Below are 24,339 nucleotides of genomic sequence, written 5' to 3' on the forward strand. Positions count from 1 at the left end.
CTCCATCATAGTTTTAGAATGTCTCCAACATTATGCATGAAGAACAGAACTGATAGTTTGATTGAGAATTTCCTAAGCAAGGTGTGTTTGGAAGAGGTTGGCCTTTGCCTTCCTCGGAGGCTGAGAGAGCGCGACTTGCCCAAGGCTACCCAGGGGGTGCTAAGAACGAAGCAGGTGTGGCTTCCAAAGTCCTAACCTAAGGTTCTCCTTGAGGTCCTTCAACCTGAACCAACCTGGACAGGAGAGCTTGAAAACTCATAAGCCAGCTCTTTGGCATGGTGCTTAGAAAGAGAGAGGTGCTGTGGTGGAGCTGTTGGGACAAGAGTACATGGATATGGGGCAGGGAAGGCGAAATGACACACCAGGAGAGTGTAAGGAGGGGAGTTCGGGCTGCCTGTGCCTCCTTGGGGACCCGGCTTTGGTCGCAGTGGCCTCCCTCAGCCCGATGGGGCTCCTCCCCTTCTCCTTCCTCCTCCTCGCTGGGAGGATGCTGTGGGGCCAGGAGCTGTCCCGGGGCTGCAGTGGCCAGGAGGGAGGGAAGGAGGCAGCAGGCAGGGAAGGAAAGTGGAAAGCAAGGGAGGGAGGGCGGAAGGAAGGAAGGAGGGCGCGCTCTCGCCATGGCCAGCTCCTCGGCCGAGCTCATCGCCTTCCTGCTGACCATCTCAGGCTGGGTGCTGGTCTCCTCCACGCTGCCCACCGACTACTGGAAGGTCTCCTCCATCGACGGGACCGTCATCACCACCGCCACTTTCTGGGCCAACCTCTGGAAGACCTGCGTGACCGACTCCACTGGCGTCTCCAACTGCAAGGACTTCCCTTCCATGCTGGCGCTGGACGGTCGGCAAAAGTCTCTCTCTCTCTCTCTCTCAATCTCAGTCTCTTAATCTTCCTCTCTCTCTCCCTCCCTCTTTCCTGCACTCCGCTTCTGATCTGATCTAGGGTTTGTCTTCTTCCTTCGAAGCCCCATCAGACCCATATCCGGGAGGGGAACCTCAGTGGACAGCTCCCTCCCAAAGCTGCACCGACACTGTTGGCTTGGTGCGGTTTGGCACCCCTTTCACGCTCAGGGCTCTGGGATCAATGGAAATGCTCTTGCCCAAGTCCCCTGCCAAAGAGTGCCATACATATATGGATGTTTTCATAGGTGCTTTGATGGATGCATTTTAACCATGTTGTGCCCTGCCTCGAGCCATAAAAAGAAGCAGCAAACAAATGCATTATTATTATTATTATTATTATTATTATTATTATTATTATTATTACTATTTGATACCTAACAAGTTGAGTCCACAGCAAATAAGGTCATTCTGCTGGCTTTTGTATTTGGACACTTCCCAAGTGTCTAGGACTGTGTGATGTATCAGCAAATAAAGCATGCAGATCCCCGTAGGGTGGCCTTTTGCAACTGACAGATGGTAATTTTGTCAGTGCTGATTGTTTTTAAGTGCAGGCCAAGGTTTTTAGGCGTTGCACCCAGTGTGCTGATCACCACTGGAACCACCTTGACTGGCTTGTGCCAGAGTCTTTGCAGTTTGATCTTCTTCTTCTTCTTCTTAATTCAACAGTAAGTGCTCAAAGGGACCACAAATGTGCTTTTTCTTTCACCCACAAGCCTTCAGCTGCCTCTCTACACTGTAGTTTGGCACCCCTTGAACCGCCACTCTGGCAAGAATCAAGAAATCAAAGAGATGGCTTTATTTTGTATATATTGTTTATTGTGTTTTGTTCATGTGAGCCACCCCAAGTCCTTTTGGGGAAATGGGTTGGGATAGAAATAAAGATTATTATTATATTGTTATATTATTATTATTATTATTATTATTATTATTAAACTAAAGATCATGTCAAACTACAGGTCCCAGGATTCCATAGCATTGAGCCATAGCAGTTAAAGTGGTGCCAAGCGGCATTTATTCCACAGTGTAGATGCACCAGTACTCATCTGGTATAAGTCCGTAGTAGACTATGCTTAGAAAGGTTGATGATGTAAATAACAATATTCTGGGGAGGAGAATACAAACCAGTTTGTTCAGCAATCCATTCCCTAAAGCCCACAATGCAGAAATGATCCCCAAATCAATCAACCCTGAGCTAAGTGGGGGAAAAGTAATGAACACCCGTACTGAAGAGTTATGATATCCGATACTTTCTCTGTTTGGTATGGTTTTGCCTTTTGATCTACACATTGCCTCCTGGATTTTAGTTCGTGGTGAGAAATTTGGATTGAAGTGCATTCAGGCTGCACCTACCAAAGTCACTCAGCCAGGTCAAAATTCCCTGCATGTCTTCTCCTGATAATATTCCTATTGTGCTTCTCAGGTTCTGTTTTCTGAGTAGAAGAACTTTGTGCACTTCTTTTGTTTGCTTTTGTTTAAAACACTGCTCCATGTGCTGATCACTTTGTATGTGTAAGATAAAAAGTCTCTGGAAATGTGTCCCGATACCTTTAGACTAGATTTAGCTCTTTAGGTCTTGAAAGTATTCAAATATTTTGCCTATAAAACGGCTTCATTCTACTCCAAAAATGGTTGGGTGGTTGTTGAAAGAGATGCCGAGTCTCTTTAAATACTCATCCTAATGGGGTGGATTAACAAATTGAACCCTTCTGTCTCTCCCGAAGCAAAGTGGAGAATTTGAAATGCTGCTTTCTCTGCTCATTAAATTGACAACTTTGTCAACAAGAAGTTCAGAATGTCCATGTACTGAAAGTAAGCCATGCCAGTACCTCAAGACAGAGTCCCAGGTGTATGCAGACAGAGTAGGGGGAATCAGTAAGGAACGGCAATCAACAGCTGAAATATATCACAGATCTTCCTGTCCAGTTACCTCTTTTGCCACCCCCAACCTGTGCAAGATCTGATTTGTCAAGAGTAATTTCTCCATTTACAGATACTCGATGGCTACTGTTTTATCAACTGCTTGTGCGCAGCCCCATTTAGTCCCTGTTTTGGTCATTTTGGGCAAAGGCCAGTAATAATACTTGGCTGATTGCCCTCACTTACTCATTGTACTTTAGAACTAGGCAAACGAGGATAACCATTTCGCAGCTCTATCAACCTGGCTTTGCATTGGTCATATTTTGTTCAAGGTTCTGTGTCAGATCAGCTTTTTGTGTGATGATATATATATAACTCATCTGGAACTTTTGTATTCTTGCCCTACTGTAAACTATACAGGCAGTCCCCAAGTTACGAACAGGATAGGTTCTGTAGGTTTGTTCTTAAGTTGAATTTGTACGTAGGTACGTTTTACGTGTAACTCCAGTGTGTATGTGTGTATATATACACACACATACGCACATGCCCCCAGTGGCTCAGTGGGTTAAACCGCTGAGCTGCTGAACGTGCTGACCGAAAAGTTGACATTTCGAATCCACTGCCTGCTAGATTCGCCATTCCCTCCATGTGATGGGGAAAGCGGAACAGTGGGCGATGCAGGATGTGGGGCAATGGTTTTGCTAGGCCTGATAGATGGCCAGTGGTGGTGTAGGTGAGGAAGAGTGCCTTTAGCTACCCTCACTGTTTTTGTCCTTACCATCACCATATGACCCCTGCTTGCCTACTGTGCCTCTTTGTCACCCAACATGACTGCTTGCCTTCCCCTCCCTCTAGCTAGCAATCTATGGCCAGATTTTGCAAAAAAGATAGACATATGTGTAGCTTACTCATTCCGATTGGCGTGTGTGTGTGTGTGTGTAGATACACCCACACTGTTGAAGAAGGTAATTGATCTGACCTGAAATGAAGTGATATTTCCCCTAGCATCTCCTAAGGGACCAGATCAGTGATCAGTTCCTGGATTCCTTGTAAAGTACTATACAGACAGTCCCTGAGTTACAAACATCTGGCTTGCAAAGTACTCCTGAGAATGGAGGTGAGATAACAGAAAGAGAAACCTACCTCCACCCCACCCCAAGAAGGGAAATTCACTCCTGGAAGATTTATCATGGGGAAAGGGGTATTTCCACTGAAGCTTTCTCACCAATCCTTGTTTCCACAACAACCCATTTTTTCCATAATCCAGTTATCTCAGGGGCAAATAGTGAGGTGAAATCTTCTGAACAGAGGGCCAGATAGCAAAACAAACACCACAGGGGTGCTAACCCTTCCCTATGCTATCCAAAACTTTGAAAATACACATGTTTGCCTGGAGTTACATTTTAAAATGTACCTGTCCCAATTTATTTATTTGTTTGTTTGTTTATTTATTTGCTGCATTTCTATACTGCTTTTCTCACGCCTAGGTGGACTCAAAGCGGTGTATAGCATAATAATTGGCAAAAATTCAATGCCTCACATACTAATAAAAACAATACATTACATATCAAAAACAATAACATATAACTATAAATTAAAATCATTAAAATTGTCAGACATGATTGTTTGCCAGTTTGTGTTACAAACAAATTCAACTTAAGAACAAACCTACAGAACCTATCTTGTTCATAAATTTGGGACTGCCTGTAATTGAGACTTCCAAAACATTAAATTCTCTAAAGCTACCAGATACCATCTCTTTCTGGAAGCTAAGCAGGGTCAGCCCTGGTTAGTACTTTGATATGAGACCAAAAAATAAAAGGCGCTAAAGGCTATATTTTACAGGAAGGAAATGTAAAACTGCCTCTGAGTATTCCTTGCCTAAGAAAATCTTTTGAAATGTATGGGGTCGCCATAAGTTAACCAGTAACTTGAAGGCATATGAAAACATGAACACAGGACTTACAAACCTGCCTCATACACCATACAAACAGATATGAAACATGATGTAGTGGCTTTGTAGACAGCCTAAGTAACTTTAAAGACAGTGCCTGTCTGGAGACATTTGGCCACTGATTGGTATACTTAGTGATATTCTAGAGAAAAACATTAGACCATATTACTTCAGCTTTGAATTTTGTGACCATATCAGTCATGGTAACAAGATCTGGTAGTAGCCATAATCTCGGGTAGCTTTGCAAAGAAATTATGAACTTCCATGAAGATCAGCTATATCAGGAGTGACTGGCAAGTGCAGTTAAATGAAAAGATGCTGGGGTCTGTTTTCTTTAAGGTACCAGTATTCTTAGTTCTGTAACTTCAAGATAACTGAAAAGGGCCATGTCTAGCCAGCTTATAGTTGGTAGCAAACATGTAATGCCATCATGTTAAATACAATATGACCATAAGAAGAGTAATTTTTACACAAGATAGTGCTATTCTTGAGGATTAAACCTACAGCAATGCGTTCCCACATCTAGTGGGACAACCTTAATCATGTCTGCTATAAAGGTCAAAAAAGCAATATTTAGTGGTTATGGAGATATATTGTTTTGCATATCTAAAACTCTGAGCCATTATTTGTTTCTATAGCATTTTCTCCCAGGTGCAGGGATATTTATTTTTTTTTATCTGTCACTTCACAGTGGCTGCTTTAAGGTTAAAAGATCAAACTACAGTCAGGTTTCAGGCAGATTGACCCAAGGTCCCTTGCAGTGTTATGATTCTCAGAGATCTTTTCTTGGCTTTAAAGACAAAATACAGAGGTCTTCACCTCATCCTCGGGGTAAAAGTACATACTCCTAGAGAAGCAAAGTCTGAGAAACAAGATCCTTTCTAAAACATGAGCCTGAGGAGGGAAGTGGGGGTCTGAAAGAAGTACCATCCCTTTCATCTTAAGCTTAAGTGGTTAGATGCAAAGACAACTATAATTTTACAAACCGGATAATTTCAGCAGGTACAATATACTTCTTCCAACCATCAACAGTAGCACTGCTTGGTCAGTTTGGAAACCTAGAGTTTGTCCGTAGCTTTTTGATAAATAGAGGCACGGTATGCGCTCCATGCAGCCATGCCGGCCACATGACCTTGGAAGTGTTTATGGGCAATGCTGTCTCTTCGACTTAGAAATGGAGATGAGCACACTCCAGAGTCGGACACGACTGGACTTAACGTCAGGGGAAAACCTTTACCTTATGTGTATTCTACTGAAGTGCAGAATTTGCCTTTAAGGATAGGAAAATCTGTCAGTTTCACATTCTTCCAAATTCATATTTTGAAAACACCAGTTCTTTAGATTTTGGACGTGACCAAATTTGCAAATGTTGAAGAAATTGTGACCCACAATGAACAGTAAAATGAAGCTAAATATACCAGTAATAACAAATTTCTAGCAAAAATAGCAAAGACTTGGGAACAACTACTAAAGGAAGTTAAAGAACAAAGCACAAAAGCAAAATTAGACCAGTACATTATAAAAACAAAAATAAGGACCATGGAAGATTTACATTACTTAAAAGTAAACGATTAAGACTTTGAAATAGTCAAGTTTTTCTGTAAGTTAGCTCAGTCTGCAATCAAAATAGACGCCCCATCTAGACAGCCATATAACCCAGTTTCTGAATCCAGATTATCTGCTTTGAAAAACCGTCACTAGAAGCCAAAATTACTAATTCTGGTGATTGTTCTAATGTTTCACTGTTTTTATAATGTTTTTATAATGTTTATACTTTTTTTTTAACCTAAAATGTATTTTTATGCTTTTTTTATCAGCACTCTGAGTCCCTCTGTGGAGGTCGAGATAGGACAGGATATAAATATCTGAATTAATTAATTAACCTTTTAAAATCATGTCAGAAGCGACTTGAGAAACTGCAAGTCGCTTCTGGTTAAGAAAATTGGCCATCTGCAAGGACTTTGCCATGGGGATGCCCGATGTTTTCCCATCCTATGGGAGGCTTCTCTCATACCCTACATAAGAGAAACTGGATCTGACAGATGGGAGCTCACTACATCTCATGGATTTGAACTGCCAACCATCAGGTCAGCAGTTCAGCCGGCACAAGGGTTTTAACCCATTGTGCCACCACAACTCCTCCATCACTAAACTGAGTGCTTTAAAATATCACGAGATGAAATAATTTGCTGTAAGAGATTACAATCAGCCATCCATATCCATGGATTCTATATCCATGGATTTAATCATCTGCAGCTTAAAAACATTAAAATAATTCCAAAAGGCAAAGCATAATTTTGCCATTGTATATAAGGAACACCTTTTCTACTATGCCATTTTATATAATGAGACCTGAGCATCCATATATTTTGTTATCCATGGGCATCCTGGAACCAAAACTTGGCATATATCAAAATATAAAGTATAATTCTTTATAATTACAAATGAGTTGATTAAGGAAGCCATGATCAAGATCTGATCAGAATTTTTTGGATGCTTATTCACAGGGTTGTCATACATTTTTTTATTGCGTCAGAAGTGACTTGAGAAACTGCAGGTTGCTTCTGGTGTGAGAGTATTGGCTGTCTGCAGAGACATTGCCCAAGGGGTGCCTGGATGTGTTATCATCCTGTGGGAGGCTTCTCTCATGTCCTCGCATAGGAAGCTGGAGCTGACAGATGGGAGCTCACCCCATCTCATGGATTCAAACCGCCAACCTTTCGGTCAGCAGTTCAGCCAGCACAAGGGTTTAACTCATTGTGCCACTGTGGCCATAAATTGAAACTTACTTGACAGCCAAACAATAGAAATGTTTGTTTTCCCAGACTGTTAACATTTTCCTTGTAAGCTGTTTTTTCCCTCATGATTCCATTCCTGGATATCTTTAATTCTAATGGATTTTTGCATTAAACAGCTTTAGAATCATGATCGATGAGTTAAACATTATAAAGAAATAGCCCCCATTTTAACAAAATCAAATCCTAAGATGCCGTTTAAGCTGTGCTATGTGGTCAACACATTTCAACTACTTAAATTAACTATTTTGCTTCTGTCCTTTGTATAAACCACTATCTCTGTGTTTTCTTGTTGCTGTGCTCTACATTTGTAATCTATTGCAAGTTACTGAGAGTGTCATTCAAAGGATAAGATGTGATAAGCAGGGAGTTCTGTATAAAAAGTGCGTTCTACCCCCTCCCCATAGTATTTACCCTTTCTGAACTACGGAGGTATTTTGTTTATGTTGGGTGTGATAGCTTAGAAACAGAATCACCACTTCTTGACACAAAATGAGGGTGAAATTTCAGGGATAGAGGTAGAGTCAAAGAATTCATTTCTGCCATTTGGCAGCCAAAGAAAGGAAAATAACACTACCAAAACATGATCTCCAGGTTAGTGAGTTGCACTCCTGACCTTAGTTCTGCTTTAGGGTCTTTCTAGAAATTGTGTATCTCTTTGTTATCCTTTAATATAGGAAATAGTCTTCTATACTCCTAGCTCAAGTTCTGCAGTCTTTTCATGCACACAGACTAAGGCACATAGAGAGTTCAAACTGCATTATATGGCAGCGTAGATCCAGTTTAAATGTTGGGTATGAACAACTGTTGTGACTGCAGAGTTGGCAAAGCCTGGTTTTTTTTTTTAAAAAAAAAAAGATAAATATTTATAGGGCTTCAAGTTCAATGTGGAAGGTGTTTGTTTTTGTTTTTTTTTACACCTTTGTGGTGTATGTGTGTTGTTGTTAATATGCCTCACCTACATTTTGCACATTTGTGTATGGAAGTGGTTTGAACTGGCATCAGCTTTTAGATATTTCTTCTAGAATTATAGAGTTGACTTGGAAGTGGCCACAAGGGCTATCCAATCCAATCCTCAGCCATTCAGGAATACACAATCAAAGCATTCCTGATAGATGCCCATCCAATCTGTTTAAAAACATCCAGAGAAAGAGGCCCACTATTCTCCAAGACAGTGTAATTCACTATCAAACAGCAATTTCCATCAGGAAGTTCTTTCTAATGTTTAGGTGGTATTTCCTTTACTGTAATTTTGATCTCTTGCTCTGTGTCTTAGTGTCTGGAGCAGCAGAATACAAGCGGCCTCCCTCCCTAATATGATATCCTTTCGGATGTTTAAACAAAACTATGATGTCCCCTAAGTTGCCTTCTCTTCTGCAAGATATTTACTATTTATGTTAAAAAGCAGTGATTACTAACTATATTGTTGTTTTTTAAATTAGTAACGTAATTAAGTTTTTAAAGTATATTTTTGAAAATGTGCATATTTCCAAGTTGTGTACTGAGAATTTAGAGTATGCCAAGGAAAAAGGTAACAATATGCAGTTATTTTAAAATTGAAGTGGACACTTTCTGTTGCCTGGAGGAGTAAGGAATAAGATCCTGCATGTAATGGTAATCTAACATTCATTTATGCCTTCAAGGAGCGGGGTATTGTGATATTTTTGTGAGAGATAGATTTCATTAAATACTGAAAGATATTTCCATGCAGGAATAATCAACCCCTCTGACACCCCCTCGCGACCCCCTCAGGGGTCCTGACCCCCAGGTTGAGAAACACTGATCTATGGAGAAACAGAAGTTTACATAATATGGCAAGTTGGCCAAAATTGTAGAGGCAGCAAAGCAACCCCATTGTATTGCATGCAAATGACGGAACCTTAGTTTGGACTAGCAAATTATGTCTATCACAGAAAAAGAGTGACCCATCCACAGGTCTTGTGGACTGCCATAGCATTGTTCTCTTTCTCCTGCTCCAGCTAACATAGCAGATGCCAAGGTGGATGGAGGGTGGGAAGTCTGCACTTTGCCAGCATTTGCTGCCAAGGAAAAAGGAACGCAATGGGTGGTGTTGGCTTTGGATGAGTCAACAGAAATGGCAGCTTAGACAACTGAGATGTTTGGTCTGGCATTACTAGAGAGACTAGTGCATCTCCCTAGGTCACTGCTATAAGAATAAACCATTCCAGCTCATTTATGTTTAATATTCCTGTATCCAGCATGAAGGGCAGTGGAAGCAAAAGCGGAACATGAGGTCTTTTTTGGAGGCTGGTTGTGATGCCTCTTTAAAAGGCAAATCCTGAAACCTCTGAGACCCAGTTTCCCAATGAGGCGCTGAGAGACATGGAGATGGAGATACAACAGACTTTATTTTCTAGCTGCGGGTAGCAGCATGAAAGAAAGTGCCACACTGAATGAAGCCTCTCATGAGGTTTCTATGGGATTGGCAAGTACATTTTCATACCTTCATACATTTCTTCTTACATGTCTGTTTTTCTCTTACATTCTGCCCTTTTCCCCTTTCATCTTGTACATATAGTACTTTGGTCAGTTGTTTATCAAAATTATTCAAGTAAGCAAATCCCCCACAATTTCCCAATTACAAATCATTTAATCTGTCAAACACCATTTGGACTTCCTGGGTCCTGCCTGAACTTTCTTCCATCCTTTGAGGCTCCCATGTGGTTCAATCCATCAAAACACCATTCCTGCTTGAACTTTCTTACATCTGAGACTGTTGCTTCTACCAGCTGTTTATTGTCCTGCCCTACCTGTGTAAGCTTCCTGGCTTGACATTTCCCATGCAGACCCTTCAATTGATTCCTTTTGCATAATTAAGAAATGCTGTTTGTTGTTTATCGCTGGGTCCTTCTTTCTTTACAACTTCCATTCAGTGGGGTTTTTTTATTCCTCTGCTTATGTGAGCCTTTTTCCTATATGTTTCTCGTGGCAAACTCTTCTATTGATCTCTTCTACATGAAAAGACCGAGACCATTTATTTAATCAAACCTATTATCCATACTATTGCAATTTATTAATCAAATTAAATCAGGTTGTTGTCCCTAGTCCCCTTCATCTTCATAGATATACTTAATGAAGTCAGAATTTTGGTAAGTAATATGCTGAAACAAAGAAACCTATACTACAAGTTCTTCCTTCATACTGGTATAAACGTAGATTTTGGAAATGTGTGTTCCCCAAATGCTATTAGACTGCAACTCCCATCAGACTTAGCAGAAAAACTAAAGTTGAGATCATGGAATTTTTACTTGAGCAACACTTGGAGAGCCGCATGCTTCCTATCCCTGTATTCAAAAGAATAATTCAAGCAGAGGCATCCAATTCAAATCCTGCTGCCTTCAGAACTTTGGACTGTGGCACAGTTGTAAACAGCACAAGAGACCTTCTCTCCAGTGTGGCTATTGTTGCTTTGCTCTGCATTTTTTCTCCTATGTGGGATCTCTTCTCTCATAGTGTCCCATGGCTTTCCTGCTTTCCAGTTGTCTTTTGATATACTTAAAGTCTAATCTTGTGTGTGTGTGTGTGTGGGTGCACATTTGCCTGTTCTTGCCTCAACTCAGGAAGTTGGACTAGATGCCCATCTTGCTAATGATTATCCTACCAATCTATGTGTTCTAGTTTAGGAAAATTATTATGCCTTGATCTTTCTCCTCTCCTTTCAACCAAAGGCACGTGTTACCCTTTGGTGGCATGGCATCCATCCTGTTTTTAGCAGATGCTAGTTGTTTTGGTTGGGGTAAATGTTTACCCTTTTGTCTAGGAGATCTGGCCATAAATTAAACTTGAGAGGACCTCTGGGCAAATACCTTCATGCTTCAGCACACTTAAAGTGTTAATTAGCTACTAACGGTGCCAATAAATTGGTCCTGTCAGAAAATAATGGCGTCCTTGACCAGTTTGATGTACACGGGCACCTAAAGAATGCAGCCCAGGAAGGCTTGTGGTAGGAGAAAAAAATGAAGTCCACATTTCATAACAGTAATCCAGATTTATATAGCTCATGATTTCATTTTATCACATCCAGCTCAAGAGTTATGTTGGGTAGTCTACTATGGCCTTCATGTGCTTCAGATCTTTGCTGCCTATATCTGGAATTGCAAATTGACTGAAGGCTTCTGATATGCTTAAAGACCTGTTGAAGTTCTGATAATACAAGTATACCTCAGTTAATAGAGTAGATGTGTTTGTCAGTGTTAGTTCTTAATTTGGTGTCAGAGGCAGAAATAATGTGGAAAGAATAGAGGTCAGTTCCCACACCACAAAAAAAGAAGAGCAATATGTTTCAACAAACCTTTTATCCAGAAATAATAATATTCATTTGTGAAATGTATCAACCAAGTCAAGTGAGCCCTGCATAAGTAAACCAAAACATTTTGAACCTTCAAGACGTCATCTGGGAACTTTTTCCAATTTGAATCACTAGTCTCCACTTTGCTTGTTATTTCCATTTTGATGGCCAGATTTACAGTTCTGTCCTTTTTAACATGTTGCAGTAACTGTTAAAACTGTTGTAACTGTGAAAGCTCTTTTTTCCCCTGAGATAAAGTCTATGACTCTGTGGCCAACTTCTGGTGAGAGTTGATCACAGAATTGTACTGGAGGACTTACTGATTCTTAAAGAAGTGTTCTCTCTACAAATCTCTTGGTGCTTCAGAACAACACTATATTCAACGTTTGGAAGAAGTTAGCCACAGAGTACCACTGGAGAACCCAGAGATTTTTTAGAGAGAACATGTCAATAAAATCTATGAGTAAATGACCAACTAATGGAGGACATCAGTATACAGAAGGGAGTCCGGCAGGGCTGCCCTCTGTCGCCATTATTGTTTATAATGATACTTGAGACCCTTTTAGATGACATAAGGACTGACAGCACTCTAAAGGGAACAAAGATCGCCTCCGAAGAATACAAGGTCCAGGCCTTTGCCGATGATGTTGTTTGCTTCGTAGAAAACCCGGCCGAATCAACCCCTAAATGGCTAATGAAGATTGAAAAATTCGGGAAATTATCCGGTCTCAAACTAAACAGAAATAAATCTAAAATATTAACTAAAAATGTTAACGCAGACAAGAAAACTAAGATTAGGGACGAAACAGGACTAGAGATAGTCAAAAAGGTTAAATACCTAGGGATAGACATTTCGGGATCAAATGCAAATCTGTACAGAGATAACTATGAAAAGACATGGGGGATCATCCAAAAGAAGCTCAAGAGCTGGAAACATCTAAATCTATCCTGGTTAGGAAGAATCTCCGCGATCAAAATGAGCGTACTACCTACGATGATCTTCTTATTCCAAACAATACCTATTATTAAGAACAATATATGCTTTAGAAAGTGGAATAAGGAAATCTCGAAATTCGTCTGGGACGGGAAGAAGCCGAGGGTCAGATTTAAAGCTATGACGGACGCGAAGGAAAGAGGAGGCCTTGCAATGCCAGACTTACAACTATACTTTGAGGCATGCGCTCTATCCTGGACAGTGGCATGGGCCAATCTTGAGCCCAAAAGGATACTAACAATAGAAGGCTGGAATATAAGAAGAGGATGGCACGCATACCTATGGTATGAGAAAGACCAAGTTGAAAGATCATTTAACAATCACTATGTAAGATCTGTCCTCCTAAGGGTATGGAAAAAGTATAAACCCTATTTTTATTCCAAAACACCTAGATGGATATCCCCCTCTGAGGCTTTCCACAAGAAAGAACTGCCCAGGAAGAGATGGCTCAATTATAACCAACTTTTAATTAAAGACAACACCCAATGGCGTCTCAAGACAATGGACGAGCTTCGCGAGACAGATGAAGAATTGGACTGGTTTCACTACTTACAAACAAAGGAATGCTATAGAGAGGATTGTAAAAAAGGATTTTCGGAGACGGAGTCCATATGGGAAAAGATAATGAAAAAAGAACATAAAGTGATTTCGACAATATATAGAAACTTATTAGAATGGAATAATGAAAAAGACCTGATAAAAGAATGTATGAATAAATGGGCGAGAGACATCGGCAGGACCATAGGGCTCCAAGAATGGGAGTCAATTTGGAAGAAGAAAACCCAGCTCACCAAGGCCACATCCATTATAGAAAACTGCCATAAGATGTTTTACAGATGGCACCTAACGCCGGCTTTACTATCCAGACTAAATAAAAATCATAATAATTTGTGCTGGAAGTGTAAGAAGGAGATAGGAGGGTACCACCATATGTTTTGGAAATGTAAGAGAATCCATCAATTTTGGTCGATGGTCCACAAACACACACAAAAAATAACCAAAACTATATTTGAAATGAAGCCGGAACACTACCTCCTTAATATGTCAGTCCCCATCAAGAAGAAAAATGAGGAAAAAAATTTCTTCTACCTTGCATCAGCGGCTAGGATGCTCATAGCCCAAAAATGGAAAACGCAAGAAATCCCCACGGCTGAGGAATGGACAATAAAAGTGATCGAATTTATGGACTTGGAAAGGTTATCGAGCCTAATGGAGAACCAGAATAAGGAAAGCCAAACAAATTGGAAAAACTGCAAAGAATATTTAAAGGAAATCCAAAACTAAGAACACAAAAACAATAATTATTATCCAAAAATAAATAATAGAAGAAGAAAAAGAAAATGAAGAAAAAGAATAAAAAAGGAAAAAGAATACAAAACAAAATAGAATAAAATAAAAATAAAGGGTACTAATCAGTACGCTATCCTACTGTGGACCAAACGGAAGTGTCAAGACCCACCATTTCCCACAAACCTCCTCCCTACCCTACCCTTCCCATTACTTCTCCTCACACTCCTTCCCCCCTCCCCCCTACTTACCCACCCCCATCCAAGTCTATATTTTCCAAGCTTTTCTATAAATGCAATGTTCTCCCTCTTTCCATGTCACAATCCAAACGAAACTTAATAAAAATAAAATAAAATAAAATAAAATCTATGAATAATATAATCTGCAAAAATCAAACCTGAAAATGTAGGGGGACTGGCTATATAAGGCTATTTCAATTTTTAGTTTTTGTGCAGCTGTGAAAGACACAGAAAATCTTTTCTGAGATCAGGGGGAAATTCGCCAAAGGATTATGTAATAATTGCTTCCAAGATTCAAGTACGCATTGGATTTCCTGTATGTCCACTGGCCTATACTCTTTCTCAGGATTACTTTTTATTATAATTTTATAGCATGAATTTTTATGTTTCTAAACTGCCACACTTTAGTAATAGGATTGTAATTATCCTGAATGTGGGTGGACTACTTGGTATGTACTTGTGTGCCTCTTGATTTTAATAAAACTGGATGCAGTTCAAACTTTGTAGATCAACCGCTGACAACTTGATTGCTTTCTGTTTATTGGCAATCAGAAAAGTGAAACATATGAAGAAACTACTGAAAGTTTTTAATATTTTAATGTGCTTTTATAATCTTGTTGGTTTACTTAATGTTAATTGTTTGTACTGTGATTGTTTGTTTGTTGGCATCTAATGATTGCCAGTTGTAAGCCGCCCTGAGTCCCCCTTCAGGGGTTGAGAAGGATGGGATATAAATGTTTGAAATAAATAATAATAAATAAATAATAAAGTTCCAGGAGTACATGGGATGAGACTCTTACAGTTGCCTTGGCATATACCATTGTTAACAGGATGTAGATGAAGAACTGAATTGTGAGTAAAGTTATCAAGAGACAGTATTAACAACTTAGGTTATCTGAGAGGTTATATACTCCAATAAAAATAGAGTTTGGATACATTTTTTACTGTGATGACCATACTGGCTGGGGTATTTGGGGAATTTGTAGCCATAAAATAACTTTCCCAAGTTCTGCTTGTGAACTTATTGATAAATGATAGAACAAATCTAAGACACTCTTGGGATTCCCACATGCCTTTGAAGTCATATAAAATAGGACATTTAGTGTGGCAGCACTCCGTTTGTGGAATATTTATCCCCTGTTACAAGAAATGCCCTCCCTTCCGACTTCGGGTATGTGTTGTAAGCCTACTAAATATTCAGAACTAACTAACAAGGAACGAATGGAAATTTGCCAGGGGAAGCCTGGAGATATTGAGTTTGAGTACATTTGGACTTCTATGCAAAATCCTTGGAAGGATAAAAAAAACAAACTAATACTTGCTTTTTCCATTGCATTCACAGGTTATATTCAAGCCTGCAGAGGACTCATGATTGCTGCCGTTTGCCTTGGATTTTTTGGCTCTGTGTTTGCACTGGTTGGGATGAAGTGCACAAAAGTTGGAGGCTCAGACCAGACAAAAGCTAAAATTGCTTGTTTAGCAGGGCTGGTTTTCATACTTTGTGGTAAGTGTGAACTTATAGAATCATAGAATCCTATTGGAAGAGACCTCATGGGCCATCCAGACCTGCCCCCTGCCAAGAAGCAGGAAAATCACATTCAAACCACCTCCCAACAGATGGCCATCTAGCCTCTGTTTAAAAGTCTCCAAAGAAGGAGCCTCCACCACACTTCGGGGCAGAGAGTTCCCCTGCTGAACAGCTCCCACAGTTAGAACAAGCTTATATGTACAGTATTGCATTAGTTCAACTTACTGAAATATACTTCCTCTGATGAACCTTAGGTCTGAGCGCATTGACCGGTTGCTCCCTGTATGCAAATCGAATCACATCTGAGTTCTTTGATCCTACGTTTATTGCACAAAAGTAAGTACTATTGGAAAAACTGTATACTTTTCAAATAACTGTTGCACCCCATCATAGATGATGCCCCATTGCTATATCCCCTGCCACGAAAATTGAATGACAAGTCATACAGGATCACACTATTCAGTGTATTCTCTGGTCTGATTAGTGATGGAAAATGAGATTTAGAACAGCAACCAGATAGGTTAGTAAGGTAGCCAGCAAACTCCAGGATTACATATTGAGCAACAGATCAACCAGAGTATTAAGTTGGGCACTTGTGAACCTTCCTTGTATAAAATAATCCCCCACTAATGATATTACTGAAAATGTACTTTTTGGACTACATCTCCCAGAATCTTGAACTTACATAGATACCCCATTGAGTCTGAAAATTGTAGTCCAAAAACTAATATCTATATTGTGGTTTGTGAAGGGAAAGCAATTATACAAACTGCCTTGTTCTTCAAAATTAGTATCACAACAACAAAAAGCTGCCATTGGTCTATTCATTAATAATCTTAATAGGGATTTCCTGTCTTGGCACATTTAAGCTGGGACTGAAAGGAACTCCAGTGCAAATCAATTGGATGTTTTCTATTGGTGCATCTATGCTGTAGAGTTAATACAGTCTGGCACCACTTGATTCAATGCTATTGAATTGTGGGAGTTGTAGTTTGGTGAGGCACAAGCACATTTTGAATTGAAAAATTATTATTATTATTATTATTATTATTATTATTATTATTATTATTATTATGGTTATGTATAATATGGTTATGCACACTGGGAGCCCCCAGTGGCACAGTAGGTTAAACCACTGAGCTGTCGAGCTTGTTAACCAAAAGGTCGCAGGGTCGAACCGAAAGGTTGCAGGGTCGAATTTGACCTGGATTCGATCAGCGGAAGCATGAGCTTCTGCGGATAGCCCCAGCTTCTGCCAACCTAGCAGTTCGAAAACATGCAAATATGAGTAGATCAGTAGATACCACTCCGATGGGAAGGTAATGGTGCTTCATGCAGTCATGCCAGCCACATGACCTTGAAAGTGTCTATGGACAATGCCGGCTCCTCGGCTTAGAAATGGAGATGAGCACCACACCCCAGAGTCAGGCACGACTGGACTTAATGTCAGGGGAAAACCTTTACCTTTACCTTATACCTCACATTTTCTTTCTACAACATTTAAAGTGATTTGCAATAAAACCAATACAGTGCAATTTAAAACCTAAACATAAAGACATTAAAATAGAATTAAATATTAATGGTATTAAAAAGAAACAGTTGAAAGCCTTAAAATGGATTAAAAACAGATTCAGAGCTAAAACCACAGCACCCCTGACTTGATCTTAAAGGCCTCCTGCTTTAGAAGCCTGTTTGAATAAAGAGATTGTTGCCTGCCACCGGAAGGACAGCACGGAGGAGGTCATTCTGGCTTCCCTGGGAAGAAGGGAACTCCAGAGTCATGGAGCAGCCATTGAGAAGGAAGGCCCACTCTTTTTTCTCATTCCCACCAACCAAACTTGTGATGGAGGTGAGGCAAAGAGAAGGGCCTTTCGTGGGGATCTTGGGACACAGGCAGGTTCATACAGGGAAATCCCAATCAACATGACCAGGCCCCAAGCTCAGGAAGACTGCCATACAACAAATAACCAATGGGAATTGGGAAAAGGAAATATGAAGAAGAAGAGCAGAAGTTCTGATTACTTTGTTTCACTCTCTTGCATGGGTACAGCTTCTGCAAAATGATTTTATGAAAAAATATGTTAATAAACTCAGTGGCTTTGTTTATCTTTGTCTCACACACACCCACGCACCCACGCCCAAAATAAAATACTTGAAACCTCTTTGGAGATTAAAGTCTTTACTGAGCATGAATGTATCACTTTCCTGCAGGTATGAATTAGGAGCAGCTTTGTTCATTGGATGGGCTGGAGCATCACTTTGCATAATTGGTGGCAGTATATTCTGCTTCTCAATTGCTGAAAACAATAAAACTCCAAGGTACAGAACACACCAGCTTTATTGAAATTAATACATTTGCATATTTCTAATTATTAAATGTGTAAGAAGGTAAGCTATGCAGATCCAGTTTGCATATCTTTCAAGAACAACTTTACAGATAGTGTTTGGGACTGATGGGTTGAAAGAATAAAAATGGGGGGGGGGAGATTTTAACTCCCCCTCCCCTTTTAGGAGCACCCCTTGTTTGATAGCGCTTGTCTCTATAAGGTTTTAGCATAGTGTTAGATGCCATGTGGCTTGAAGCGATAGCGAAACCTTCAATTCGTCATATTGATACTATAATGTTTTCTGTTGAATGCAGGTTAGTATTTTAATCATGAATGTGATGATTTGTGAATCCAGGCTAATATATTTGAGTTTTCCAGGCATTCTGTGCTTCCATAGGAGGATGAATGTAAATTGCTAGGCTGAAATTAGGACAATTACCTAGCTTTAACTTCAGCAAGACAAGTGCAGCTGAAGAGATTTTGCCTCTGTTCTGTTCTTTTCCTTCAAAACTCTGCTGCTTGTTTTCTTCCTTCTTCTCTGCCATCACTTGTATTAAGTTGGACACCCACAAAATGTGAGGTGGGGGGGGAGGAGATGCTGAGCAATGGGGTCTGGGAAAGTACAAGGTTGCAGCAACATATTTCTCTGTTGCACTGCTACTGTTGAAGATAAAAGTTGGGTAGCAATGCAAATATATTGTCTATTGAAATAAACTATCTTGTAAATTAGTACTTTGTAAAAGAAATATCAGTAAGTTTGTTTTGTCATTATTTTGCCTTTCCTTTACTAGATGCCCTCTAAGTCAGTGTTTCTCAACCTGGGAGTTGGGACCCGGGTGGGAGTTGTGAGGGGGGTTTCAGAGGGGTTTCCACAAACCATCAGAAAACACATATTTCTGATGGTCTTAGGAACCCTTTTGGCAGAGAACGCTGAAGATCTCTCTGCCTGTCCTTCTCTTCCTTTTTGGTGTTGGTGAACAACTCCCAAAAATCAAAAACAGCCCCCACCCACCCTCACCAGTATTCAAGGTTGGCCATGTAGGTAGTATGCCAAGTTTGGTGCAGATTCATTGTGGGCTGGGTTCAGAGTGTTCTTCGATTGTAGGTTAACTGTAAATCCCAGCAACTACAATTCCCAAATGTCAAGGTTTATTTTCCCCAATTCCACCAGTGTTCACATTTGGGTGTATTGAGTATTCGTGCCAAGTTTGGTCCAGATCCATAATTGTTTGAGTCTACAGCGCTCTCTGGATGTAGGTGAACTACAACTCCAAAATGCATAGTTAATGCGCACCAAACTCTTCCAGTATTTTCTCTTGGTCATGGGAGTTCTGTGTACCAAATTTGGTTCAATTCCATTGTTGGTAGAGTTTAGAATGCTCTTTGATTGTAGGTGAACTATAAATTGCAGAAACTACATACAACTCCCAAATGACAAAATAAATCGACCCTAACCCCTCCAGTATTCAAATTTGGGTGTATTGGGTATTTGTGCAAAATTTGGTCCAGTGAATGAAAATGCATCCTGCATATCAGATATTTCCATTACGATTCATAACAGTAGCAAACCACCTGTAGCTGTGAAGATCAACAAAAGTATTTGGGAAAGTTGTTAAGGAAATTCATAGGAAAAGGAATGATCTCAAGTTGTTCACCTTAAGGTAACGTTGTGTTAGAGTGGGAAGCTAAGCCTGAGTTCTCTTGTTCCTGGTTCAATTTAAGCTTTGATTTTGGATTTAATATCCTGGAAGTTTTCTGTGTTCCTGTTCATGTACTCCTGTTCAAGTTTTACCTTCTTGATTGTGGACTTATGCTGTATCTGTGATTTCTGGCTGTCCCTGGACTTTTTCACCTCTGGAACATTTGGATTATTGTCTGGTTATTACCTATTGCTAAACCTTTTGGGGTTATATATCTTCCTTTCTTATTCCTTTTTTATATGCTTTTATGTTTTTACAATAAACAATTTGCTTGTATTCCTGGACTCTTGTATGGTGTGGTGGTCATAGGTGTTTCCAGGCCTGGAGTGCAACACATATTGAGTAGCATGCCATGGTTGTTAAAGACAACTTGAATTCTTTGGACTAAAGATGCAAACCTTTCTAAGTGAGCAAAACCTTTGACACCAGTGCTCCTACACCAAGAGGTGGATGGGGGCTCCCCCTGCCCCCAAACCTGTTGCTGACATTGACAAATTAAGCAAATGAAGTCTTTTCTGACATGAAATGCAAGTAGTATTTATTGTCTGCTAAATTTCTCTGTGTTCAGTTGCAATTGAAGGCGCGGAGCTAGCAAAATTATATGAGAGCCATAACTATTCTGTAGACTTAAATGCATTGAGAGACAAGAAACCATTAATCATTAGACAACAGATCTCTCCCCCCCCCCCCCCTTGGTTGGGCCATTAAGCCTTGACTTTCTAGCTTTGGAAGGCTGCTGGCTATTTGAGTTAGCTATATGTTTTGGTAACCTTAGGGCAACTTAAATACCCTATGCTATGACATTAGTCCATGGGAATGCTTTCCCATGCTTTTCCCAAGTGTCTAATCACAATGAAATCCAGCTTTGTGTGTGTAGTTGCATCTGCCTTCCAGGTAGATGCATGTGCAAATTCCTCCAGCATTTGATGGTTTTAGTTAGGAAGCAGCATTCCTGTGTGCCTGAATATTGTAAAATGGCAGCCTTGAAAATGTGTAGTAAAGAATAGTCACACAGGGTGTTTTCCAGGCTGTATAGCCATGTTTCAAATGCCACACATATTCTCATCCGTGATAAAATATTTATAAATAATCAACTAGCTGAAATATTTTTGCCATTGAACAAGAGTGACAAGACCATTCATTGTCAGAAGAGGGCACAAAAAACTTATAACAGAAAAAGTTTTTTCAACACTTCCCCCCTCACAAAAATGTGTCATGATTTTTAGGGGGAAATTGTTGAATAATGGCCACAGGCCAAGATCCTGCCTCAAGTGACACATCTTAAAAGTTCCAATTAGGTAGAATTGATGTATGTTTCCCCTTTTCCCCTCCAGAATTCACTTCTTGCTACATGGCTTGTGGAAAATGGGGTGTATCGGGCTTCTCCAATACCTCTATCCTCCAATGATCCCCAAATGGATGTGGTGGGGAACTCCTTTGGCTAAAAGCTGGCTTGGGGAAATTTGGGATGTTCTTCAATGACCAAAGAAAAAATTGCAATAAGTCCATATTACACCGTCATTACTAAAGAGAAGCTAGACCTAAACTAATTTCATTCTGTGTGGAAAAATGTTTTGTTCTAATGGGAAAGGAAACACCTCTCTCCACCCAAGATTATGCTTCTATGTTAGTACTTCTAGTCACAAAGAAACTTAATCCTGATTCTTTCTGTTGAACTATTGCTCAAAACAGGTGGCTAGCTATGTCCCTCAAGTTGTTTTCAGCTTACACCTCCCAGCAACTGTAGTCAGCATAGCCAACTTGTAGGTCAAAGATATCTGCAAGGCCATATTTGCCCCCCATTTTCCTAAAAGAATGTTTTTTGGTTTTAGCTACTTCAAGTCAGCAGAAAGGCTAGACAATACCCCCACTTGCTGTGGAAAGTCCCTACACTGTTATGGCAATGGTGGTAGCTGCAGAACCAACAAAGAGGAACTAAGGCTGGATGGTTGTAGATGGATAGCTGGTTGGTTTTGGGCATCAGTGCTCAACCAAATCCAGTAAGGCAAGTGTGCACAGATCTAGGTTGTGAACATTTTTTTTTATTTCATGTCAAAAGCATTGCATACATAAGTACAAAACTGATAAAAAGAGAAGGCTCACAAGTGGCTAAATAATTTTAAATCAGGCAACAACGACCTCATGGTCTGTAGCTTTAAACAATTCTTCCACTGTACATGATGCAGAACATTGTGGACAACCGTACAGGTGCAAAGTTTTTTGTTCTGTTCCACAGTCACATGAGGTGGATTCTTTTGGGTAGTTCCATTTTGCCAGGTTGCCTTTTGATCTGTCCACTTTATTTCTGGATCTGTTCAGGGACTTCCAACTTGCCCTTTCTTGGATTGCCCCTGGAGGCAGACCCACGTGGGGGACCATCCAGCTGGGACTTCCTGCTTTAGCTGCCTAGAGGAATGTTGCTGGGGGAACATTAAGAGAAGTGATGGTTCTCTTGAGCAGTGGATGGTTTTCACATTGTTCAACCTTATTTCTCTCAGTTAGCAGCAACTTCCCGTCGCACATCGGGTGGGGGGCAATGCCAGCTATCATGTAGGGCAGTGGTTCTCAACCTGTGGGTCCCCGGATGTTTTGGCCTTCAACTCCCAGAAATCCTAACAGCTGGTAAACTGGCTGGGATTTCTGGGGGTTGTAGGCCAAAACACCTGGGGACCCACAGGGTGAGAATCACTGTTGTAGAGTCTATAAACAGGTGTGGGTTTGAGATATCCTGTGATTATTCTTATATATGTTTTGTTCAGTGCTATGTTCACCTGTTTCGCATGGACAGACTTGTGCCAAAAAGGGCACGCATACTTGGCCGTTGAGTAAGACAAGGCCAGGGCTGATGTTATTAATTTTGGGTCTGTACCCCATGCGCTGCCAGCAAGTTTCTGCAGGATGTTATTGCGTGCAGCTACTTTGTGCTTGGTGTTCATGCAATGTTTCCTAAATGTTAGGGTTCAGTCTAAGGTGACACCGAGATATTCAGGTTGGAAACAGTGAACACTCAAAAAACTTTATAAAAGTTTAATCAATTCCACCAATCCAATCTAACTACTTTGTTTTAAAATAGAAATGCTTGTGAAGAATGCTCTCAAGAAATTTAACTGCATTTTAAGTTCCACACAAGTCCATAATTGGCCAGGATTGACTTTTTCTAATTATTTTCTTCAAATCTGTATAATAGCGGCCTACCTGTTTACTTGAGGATACATCAAACATGTTGCCTCATCTTGGTCTAGCTGCAAGAGTTTTACATGAATCATGAGCCCACATTAGGGCTTAGCAAATGATTGATCATCATCTATCAAATTCAGAAAGCGTAAACCTAAAGAAGTTTAGTCATGAGTCTGTTCTGTGGAACCCTGCTGTCTGTCCCCAGGCAAGTCTCCATATGATTGCAGGCTGTTATTACTTGGAAATGCCATTTCATTTTATGAATGCATAGAATTGGGCCATAAATCTGAAGTCCTATTCCTTAGTTACTGAATTCAATAGTGTTTAATTTTAGTTGTACAGCCTTGCAGCACAAACCTATACAGATCTACTCAGAAATAAATCACCAGGCAGTGTTTCTAGGATTGGATTGGCAGTCCAATATATTCAAAGTATAAATGAAACTTTCCAATGAAAATCTCATTTCAGCAAGGTACTAGTTTTATGAGGAGAAATATAGCATTTTTTCCTTGTTAATATCTGCCACTTTGAGAAACTAAACTGTAAACTCTTTCATTTTTCAGGTTGGGCTATGCATATAACAGAGCTGGTTCTGTGGTGTCTGCTCGAACAAAGGCCTGCAATGGCTCAGATTTCAAAACATCCAAAGTCCCTCCAAAGCACTTTGACAAAAATGCGTATGTGTAGCCAGATGGTTCTAGTAATCAGTGTTTAAAAATCATGTTTGTTCATTCACATAATGATTTTTGAAAGGTACTTGTGTCACCAGGAACCACTAAAAAGAATATTTTATAAATGAACAGTTGTCTACTTGATGTAAATTTTCCTCATGCTTTGTTTGAAGATTTATACTGATGTTTTACATAATAACTGTAAATCATTTACTTTTTGTGCCTGCTGTAAAAAAAGTATTTACAAATAAACACATAGTATTGGTTATGATTTATAGCGATAACGTTCTGTAGGCTGAATACTGAAAGTGATTTCATGAATCTTTCAGATGGATGCCAGAAATGTTGTAGGTCTGCCTTTGAGATCGTGGGACCAAGTGTAAATATATGTTTTAAAAAGACTAAGCTGCATCTGTACTTTAGAACTACTACAATACAGTTTGACAACACTATAACTGCCATGGCTTGCAGTGAGAATTGCTGTATCACAAGGTCTTCAGCTTTCTCTGTCAAATAGTGTTGGTGCATCACCATCGAGTCTCCGGTGGCACAACAGGTTAAACCCTTGTGCCAGCAGGACTATTGACCGAAAGGTCAGCGGT

General features: G+C 40.1%; 1 protein-coding gene across 1 annotated transcript; it reads left to right on the top strand.

The window, feature by feature from the left end:
- The first annotated feature begins 581 nt into the window (after positions 1-581).
- On the top strand, positions 582-23,916 carry CLDN10 (claudin 10). The gene is made up of 5 exons (XM_060769488.2): positions 582-837; positions 15,677-15,838; positions 16,117-16,198; positions 18,074-18,181; positions 23,630-23,916. The coding sequence occupies exons 1-5, from the start codon at positions 618-620 to the stop codon at positions 23,751-23,753; spliced, it is 696 nt and encodes a 231-aa protein (XP_060625471.1). The 5' UTR covers positions 582-617; the 3' UTR covers positions 23,754-23,916.
- The last annotated feature ends 423 nt before the right edge of the window (positions 23,917-24,339 follow it).

This window comes from Anolis sagrei, chromosome 3, assembly GCF_037176765.1.
Source record: "Anolis sagrei isolate rAnoSag1 chromosome 3, rAnoSag1.mat, whole genome shotgun sequence".
NCBI lineage: Eukaryota > Metazoa > Chordata > Lepidosauria > Squamata > Dactyloidae > Anolis > Anolis sagrei.

Bases quoted from the DNA above. Each gene is read 5' to 3' on its own strand.
- CLDN10 (XM_060769488.2), top strand. From the start codon at position 618: ATGGCCAGCTCCTCGGCCGAGCTCATCGCCTTCCTGCTGACCATCTCA. The intron at 838-15,676 runs GTCGGCAAAAGT...TTGCATTCACAG, and splicing joins TTCCATGCTGGCGCTGGACG to GTTATATTCAAGCCTGCAGA. The intron at 18,182-23,629 runs GTACAGAACACA...TTCATTTTTCAG, and splicing joins GAAAACAATAAAACTCCAAG to GTTGGGCTATGCATATAACA.